This window comes from Mesocricetus auratus, unplaced genomic scaffold (assembly GCF_017639785.1).
Source record: "Mesocricetus auratus isolate SY011 unplaced genomic scaffold, BCM_Maur_2.0 Super-Scaffold_100044, whole genome shotgun sequence".
Taxonomy (NCBI): domain Eukaryota; kingdom Metazoa; phylum Chordata; class Mammalia; order Rodentia; family Cricetidae; genus Mesocricetus; species Mesocricetus auratus.
This window is the reverse complement of record NW_024429221.1, coordinates 1,009,520-1,017,200: the sequence shown is the minus strand read 5'-3', so window position 1 is coordinate 1,017,200 and position 7,681 is coordinate 1,009,520. Positions and strand designations below refer to the sequence as shown.

Here is a 7,681-nt window from a genome sequence, read left to right as displayed (position 1 = left end):
TGGGTGGGAGGGCAATGGAGGAATGGAGCAGAACGGTACGTTTGAGCGATTATGGGTTTCTGTGATCCTTAGGGTTTTATCTGGATGGGCTGCACTCAAGAGGCATTTTGGGGGCCCTTCTACAGCACATAGGTGTGTGAATAGCCTGGGCCCAGTGTTCCTTATAGAGAGTGGATTTCCATCAGTGCTCTGAAAGCAGCACTCCGTTCTTCTCTCTGGTGGCCATCTTTGTAGGAAGGCTGTCTTTGGAGACTAGAGGGAGTGAGAAAGTCACCTGGCCATTCTAAGCCTCAGCATCCCCACCTGTCAGACAAGGACAAAAATGGTTCTCCCTCGAAGAGCGGTATAATAAGCAAACGAGATAACACGTATGGGCATTGCCAGGCTCAAAAGGGAGTTGCTTATATCCCTCCTAGAGAAACAAAGAAAGGCCCGAGACTGTGCAGCGAGGCTCATGGATATTTACCTGAAAGCAAGAGCCGTGGCCCAGCTTTCGAGGACTTCTTCTGGGACATCGGCTGGGCCACCAGCCAGCAGCGGCCTGTTCTCCTCTGAGCCGAGCTTCTTGTAGGACGCTCTCCCAGGGAAGGGCAAGAGACAAGTAAGTCCACCTGACGTGCCTTCTCTCTTTTGTCCGGTCCATGGTGGCTTGAATGAGAAGGTCCCCGTAGGATATCTGGTCTCCAGTGGATGGAACTACTTGGGAAGGATTAGTGAGTATGGACTTTTTAGAGGAGATGTGTCAAAGGAGGGTGGCTTTGAGGTTTCAAAAGTCCACAGCATTCCCAGTTAGCGCTCTCTCTCTCTCTCTCTCTCTCTCTCTCTCTCTCTCTCTCTCTCTCTCTCTCTCTCTCTCTCTCTCTCTCTCTCTCTCTTGCTCTCTCTCTCTCTCTCACTCTCTCTCTCTCTCTCTCTCTTGCTCTCTCTCTCTCTCTCTCTCTCTCTCTCTCTCTCTCTCTCTCTCTCTCTCTCTCTCTCTCTCTCTCTCTCTCCTTTGTGATTGTGGACCAGACATAAACTCTCAGCTAGTGCTTCTTCTTGTTGCCATGCTCACCACCGTAATGGTCGGAACTCTGACCCTCTGGAACCGTGAGCCCCCAAATGAAATGCTTTTTTTTTTCTAGTTGCCTTGGTGGGGGCGTGTCGTCACAGCAACAGAAAAGTAACTAAAACACCGTGCAAAATGAATTCCCTGTGAGAGACACGGCACACTAAATCTGAGCGAGGTGGATGACCACTTAAGGTCGTAGACGCAGAAAAAAGCTGGGCCAGATTTCAGTCCACACGCTAACCGCCACACTCATGCATAGCAGAGGCACTGGACTGAACAGGAAGCCCAAGGCCAGGCCACCCTATCCCGGGAGCCAACAGTAGCATCACACCAGAGGTGGCGCCAGCCTGAGGGAGACTAGACTACTGGCAGTCAGTACTCTTCCCGAGAGGTTGTGGTCCTTGGAGTCTCCTGTCAAACTGCATGTGGCTGTCCCTGAACAGTTCACAGACTTAATTTTTCTAGGGTTGGCACTGGTAACTCCATTTCACATCCCTTGGGATGAAGTGGTTTCAAAATAGTTTTTGTAGTCCTCCTCGGTTTTTTTATTAATATTTAAAGGGATCCCCTTATTTACCTAGAGAGCATTTGCTTAGCATGCATAAGGGTCAATCCCCAGCACCACCAGGAACAAACAGAAGGGGAGGACGGAGGGAGGGAAGGGAGAAGGGAGGAAGGGAGATGGAGACATGTGTCCTGCCACACATTCACGTCACAACCTTTGCGGGTCCATGGGTGTTCCCTGCTGAATCCATTTGGAGTGCTTCTGTTTGTTATCCAGGCTGACTCACGTAGAAGGCTTAGTGCAGAGACGGCGGTGTAACATGTGGCGGCATTTCCGTAAGTGCCAATGTTCATCCACGCACACGCTTGCTTTTCCCATGCTACCAGGGTCTACAGGGCCAGATACAGAGACATAGGGATGGACAAGGCCCTGCTCATAAGAAGTCTGTGCTAAGTCTGTGGGAAAGCAGAAGAGAAAACAAGTGATTACTGTGCCCCGAAATAAATGTGTCCCCAACAGGCTCTGTTCTGACTGGAGCACAGAGGAGGGCTACAGGGTTGTCACTGAAGCAGCAGAAGAGTGAAGAGAAATCCCCTTGTCCCTGGGAGTCATGTCAGGATCAGCACAGACAAAAGCCAGGGCCGATAGCCTTTGTCCTGAAGACCACAGGGGGGGGGCCTGAAAACCCTGAGGTAGTGGAGACACCAGAGTCCACGTTGGGAAGCTGACTCCTCCAGCACCAGTGAAGGAAGGTAGGAAGTTGGGGTTCCACATGAGCGATAAAGAGACTCTGCTAAGAGTGTTCGGGTCCTGATGAGGCTGGATAGCCATGGTCTACTATGGCATTTCAGCGAGAAGGGCTGGGCTGATGGAAGGCCATGGTTGGAATTTAGGATGTTAGGACTCTCTGAAGGACAATTAATCTATTTCTTAAAAAGTTGCGGCTAGTCTCAATATAGTTATAAATATTATTTTAAATGACACATCAAACTGGGCATGTGGGAGGGGATTTCTGTAAGTTTGGTCTACATAGCAAGTTCCAGGCCACTCAAAGCTATATTATGATCTCCTCCTCCCCTCCCCCCAATTGAAAAAGGACACCTTGGCCAAGGCTACCTAGAACATTACTGGTCTGATTTGGCTTCCCATGAGCCAAACATGTTATTTAAACACTGTGAGCTTTAGGATTGTACCTGTCAGTCAACTTTCAGTCATGGGTGGGGGAAGGAAGGGGAGGCTCCAACCTTCTTCAGGAGCCACCGCCAGTTAGCGGCCGCTGGAGAAGGGGAAGTCATTTTCTTCAATGGTGTAGCAAGGTTCGATTCCTGTGCTCCAGTAAAGAACCTACTATCCATGCAGCACACGCAAGCAACCCCAGTTAAACCCAGGGCTCACAGGAGAAGTTAGACTCAAAAGGGGGAGGAAGACTTGTTGGGAAGGAGAGGTTCAGCAGGACTGGGGGCAATGGGAGGGAAATGGGGGTGAACAAGCTCAAAATCCATCCTACACCCGTGCAAAGCGTCAATAAATAGATAAAGGCAGCCATGCTGTATTTCAGAGGGCTGTATGGTATCACACCACTGTAGCTCCACCCCGGCGAGTTTACTGAGGAGACCAACGGGGTTAGTCCATCCAATGGAGGACGAATGGCAAGGTTCCTTTTTTATTTGTGCCAAGTAGTGCCCAGCAGCGCTGCAAGTGAGTGCTGCTACAGGCTTCCTAATCAGATTCTTGACATCCATTATGAGCACGTCTTGCCCTGTCAATCACATTATGTGTTTTCTTCTGTGCTGTAGTAGCAGGGGAACCTCTGAGGCCAGCCTCCTTTTTCTGGGACATTCGGATGTAATTTGAACAGTACAATTATTGCCCTGGGTAGAGAAGTTTTCAGACTTCCAGGAAGTTTTTCAGGAATCCTGTCATTTGTAACATACTCTTCCCCGCCATTCTCCCTTCAGTAACTAAGTTCTGGTCTACAAAGGGGCTCCGTGTGTCGATTGTATCTGCTATAGCAACTCTGGTCGATCCTCATGCAGCCCATTTTTTTCCATGTTACCAGGCTGGCCTCAGATTATCTGTGTAGCTAAAGCTGGCCTTGAACTCTGGATCCTCCTGCTTCTTGGCAGCTGGGATTCCAGGCATGCCCGTGCCCCATTCTGCAGACCTGACGTTGAATCAGAGACAGCAGCACAGAGGATCACGGTCAGCAGAACAGAGTCGGAAGGATAGCTTGTCTCTTTTTGGTGTGTGCCATTTATAGCTCTTGTTTCCGTTATTTGGAAGAGTTTATCCCAATGGAATTTGTCTTGAGAGGTTTTTGTAGGCCTAGAGCAGCCCGATTTCCTGGATTACAAACAAGAATTTGTTTGGTGGGGACAGTTCCGTGTTCCAAAGGGCTCCAGCTATTGCCAGAGGTGGTGCTCACAGGCCACCCTGTGAGTTCCCAAGAGTGGCTGGAACTGTCCCAACCCCATGGAAGCTTCTGGAACCATAGAAGCTGTTGTGGGAATTATTCTACTGGGGGCGGTTATCAACAAACTCAAGCTCTGAAGCATCTTGCTGTGAAGCAGTATAGGGGGCGTGCATTTTATTAGAAGAGATAATGCATACAAGACCCATGCTGCGGATCTCCATGGTGCATGTTCAGTTTACAGAAGGCATGGAGGGCAGGACTTTGAGGAATAAAGTAGGAAGGAAAGGATTTCGGGAGAATCACAAGTCAAGTGATAGCTAGGGTGGTACTTGTATAGTCTCTCAGCGCCATGGGAATGAGGACTTGAGTGGTCAGTGAGCTAGTGCGTGCTGTGTCGGGGACGGAGGCAGGCACTCTGTGGAACTGTCTTCTGGAAAGCCCTGGAAAGTCCCTCAGTCATATTTCACAGACAGTCTTGGAAGGACCAACTGATTCCTCAATGCTCTGAAGTTGGCAAGCAGCGAGGTTTGGGTTCAAACTGAAGTCTGCCCAGCTTCAGAGCCCTGGAGGCTGTTTCCTTCACACCAAGGCAGCTGGCTCAGGGACATCTCTGTGTGACACTCAGGCTGGCTCTCCTCCAAAATTGGACACGGTCTCTTTCAACACCGAGATTCCAGGTCACAGCTCAAAGCGTATGGGGAAGCATTCTTGTCACCTTTTACTCAAAGATCTGCTTCTGAGATTTATGTCTGCGGTCTGGAGGGGGCCGCCTCCTCTGACATTGTCAATCATCTTGAGGGAAGATGATTGATTTCGGGGTGGCAAGGTCTAAGTTCTGGGAAGATGATTGATTTCGGGGTGGCAAGGTCTAAGCTTTGGGTTGACCAGGGCAGCCAAGCCCCTCAACTTTGCTAAGTGGTCTGAGAGTATTTGGGGCAGATGAGTGAGCTGACAGTCAGTAGTGGGTTTTATGGTGCTGTTGGGAGCTTTATGCTTTGACACGAGTGTTTCCTGTAGCCTCATAAAACAAGCTAGAAGGCGTTACATCATCCCCTCTGCCTTCCCAACAGAGGCCAGACCTTTTTTCTGTGCTTGGACTATTTCCTGATGGTCCACTCTGGCCAACCCCCTTTCCCAGTTTACAAAGCTCTGTAAAAGGCGTGGAGAAATGGAGAGGTGGGGAGAGCCCAGCAGCTCAGGTTGTTTCCCCGCCATTCCCGGGAAAGGCAAATGACTCACACTAGAGCAGAGTACCAAAATCTCAGAAACAGGCCCGTTTAGCCCGGGCGGTAAACGAATAAGCCAGCTATGCATCTCTTGAGTGGCTGGCAAGTTTGTCGTCAAGGCAACTCTCCCACTGAGGGAGGTCTGCTTGCACAAGCTGTCGGCCTGTGTCCCAACCCCAAGCTACCTGAGGAGGAGGGGCCAGGCCAGTCCATTCCTTATTTATAACTCGCTCTGAGTGAGGGGGAGGGATCACGGGTTGACTCCCTTGCAGGCTGCCTGCCCGAGTTACATCCACAAATGTCTCAGAAGCAGCAGGTTGGCTGCATCCTCCTCGCGTTCCTGGGTCTGCTTGGGCTGGTTGGTGCAGTCACCAGAACATACTTCATCGGGATTGTGGAAGAATACTGGAACTATGTGCCTCAGGGGAAGGACGTTATTACTGGGAAGAGCTTCTCGGAAGACAAGTGAGTGAGCGTGGGGTCCTCACAGACTCCCGGGTTTGACCTCCTTTCTGTTCTGTGCCAGGGAGGTTGTGTACCTTAGGTGGCTGCGATGGAGGAGACTTGACTGAGGGGGTGGAAAGGCAGGTTTCGCTTCTGCCTGAGGATCCCCAACCCAGGTGGATCTGTAACTTGTGAGAGAACTTCTCTTGTGTGTCCACTGGTCCATCTGCCACCCTTGGCCGTGAGGGGACACCCACAACCAGGTGTGTTGAATAGCTGCTTTTCTTTGGCAGCTTCTAGACTCTAGAGGATTCTGGGACTCTGTTGAAAAGAAAGCCAAGGGCAGACTTGTGACTATCTGAGCGTTTCTAAGAACTGATTGTCGAAGCTGTTTTCTTAGTGTTGTCTGTGGACTGTGGCGTATTAGCCGTGCTGTGTGTGGTCATGCTCTTCTTTTGTGGTGTATGATGTAAAATGGGGGTGGCGCAACAGAACTGCTCGTATTTGAAGAGTTTCCTTGAGTCTGCTTAGAAATGGGTCTTCCTCTGCTGAGAGCTTGTTCCAGCCTCGGTTCCTTCATCCCAAAGGGCTGTGGCTCACGGCACAGTCGGGAAAGATGGTACTGGAGTGTCGCCGGCTTTGAACTTTGGTGGAGAGCACCCCTCCACTCCAGGGCCCAGCGTCTTTCTCGTTCCATGACCTCCCTCTGAAGTCACCACTGGCTCTGGATGGTGCGCTTTAAACATCATGGTTCTCAGGACATTTTGGATCTGGCCACTGTTGGGTAACTGAATTCATACTGCTTTCTTGATGGAGAGAGCCCAGTGTATTCAATGCCCACGTTCTGTTTCCTAAAGAAGAGCTTATTTGCTCAAATTCAGGAATGGCATGGGGTCTGCCAGTAAATCTTCTCGAGCCAGCTCTCTCTGCCTAGAGGGAAGACCTAAGACCCAGTTTGCTTTGATATTCAATTTCCTGCCTTTCTAATAATACAATCATGGTACTCAAGCCCTGTTGTTTAAAATTATAAAAGGGGTCCTACAAACTTGGGGACTAAAGATTTTTCCTTGAACTTCGTATTGAACAGTTTTTTTGGGGGGTGGGGTTATTTCCAAAGAAAGTACTTGATACAATCTAGTCCTTCAGCTTCTGTCTATCATGGTCATAGTCTTTGACACATGAACCAGAGTCATTTCTGAAATCAGAGCTTCGCTGCCAGAGAAAGAGGTCACAGGAAAACGGCCAGTGTGAACAGCTATAGGAACGTTGGGATGTTCAGAATATGCACATGGAATGGGACATGGCCAGTATTACTATGATTTTTTTTAACTTATGACTTGTATTAGGGACTCTTAATCCACTTGTGCCCACAGATGTTATTATTCCCATTTTTTCTGAGTTTGAATACTTGCTGTAGTTTACCAGGCAAATGGCATCATCAAACACCTGGCTTGGGGCCCAGGGCCCATGTGTCCTCTTTCCATGCAACCTACTTCTTGGAAAAGTTGACCATTTCCTACTGAGCTGGTATGAACTTTCCAGGAAAGCCTTAGTTCTTACTGAGGGTGTATTTAATCTCACTTGTCTTCTTCTCAGAGAAAAGTTGAAAATGGTCCTGAATGGTTTAAAACCTCCAAATAAATACTCAAGACTCAAATGCTATTTACACAAAGCTGGAAACAAGAAGAAAAGGGGTCTTTCTGTGGACTCCCTGAACTAGAAGGTGCTTTGAATTAGGTCAACACCATGGATGGGAATTCTTAGGTGAAAAAGAAGCTGGACATGTTGAAGCCATTTCTGTGGACCAGATCTGAGCGAGGTGTCCTTACACCAGCTTTGGCTCCATATAACTGGGTACCCGGCTTCGAAGCAGCTGACACATGGTGGTGTCACGTTGATGGCAGCTGGGTTCCAAGGCCTCTCTTTTTGCAGGGGGACATCTTTGTGCAGAGCGGTGGCTATCTCTTGAAAGGAGGATGCAGGTTAGCCCAACAGTGCTTACTGGAAAGTTTCAGGCTGTGGCAGGTAGCTCAGGGAGAGCC

General features: G+C 49.4%; 1 protein-coding gene across 1 annotated transcript in view; it reads left to right on the top strand.

Annotated features, from left to right (window-relative positions):
• The first annotated feature begins 4,082 nt into the window (after positions 1 to 4,082).
• Positions 4,083 to 7,681, top strand: part of Hephl1 (hephaestin like 1) — a 72,440-nt gene continuing 68,841 nt past the window's right edge. Inside the window, exon 1 of the mRNA XM_005084034.4 lies at positions 4,083 to 5,660. Within this exon, the coding sequence (XP_005084091.1) occupies positions 5,494 to 5,660 (167 nt within the window). The 5' untranslated portion in view covers positions 4,083 to 5,493. The remainder of the gene's footprint in view (positions 5,661 to 7,681) is intronic.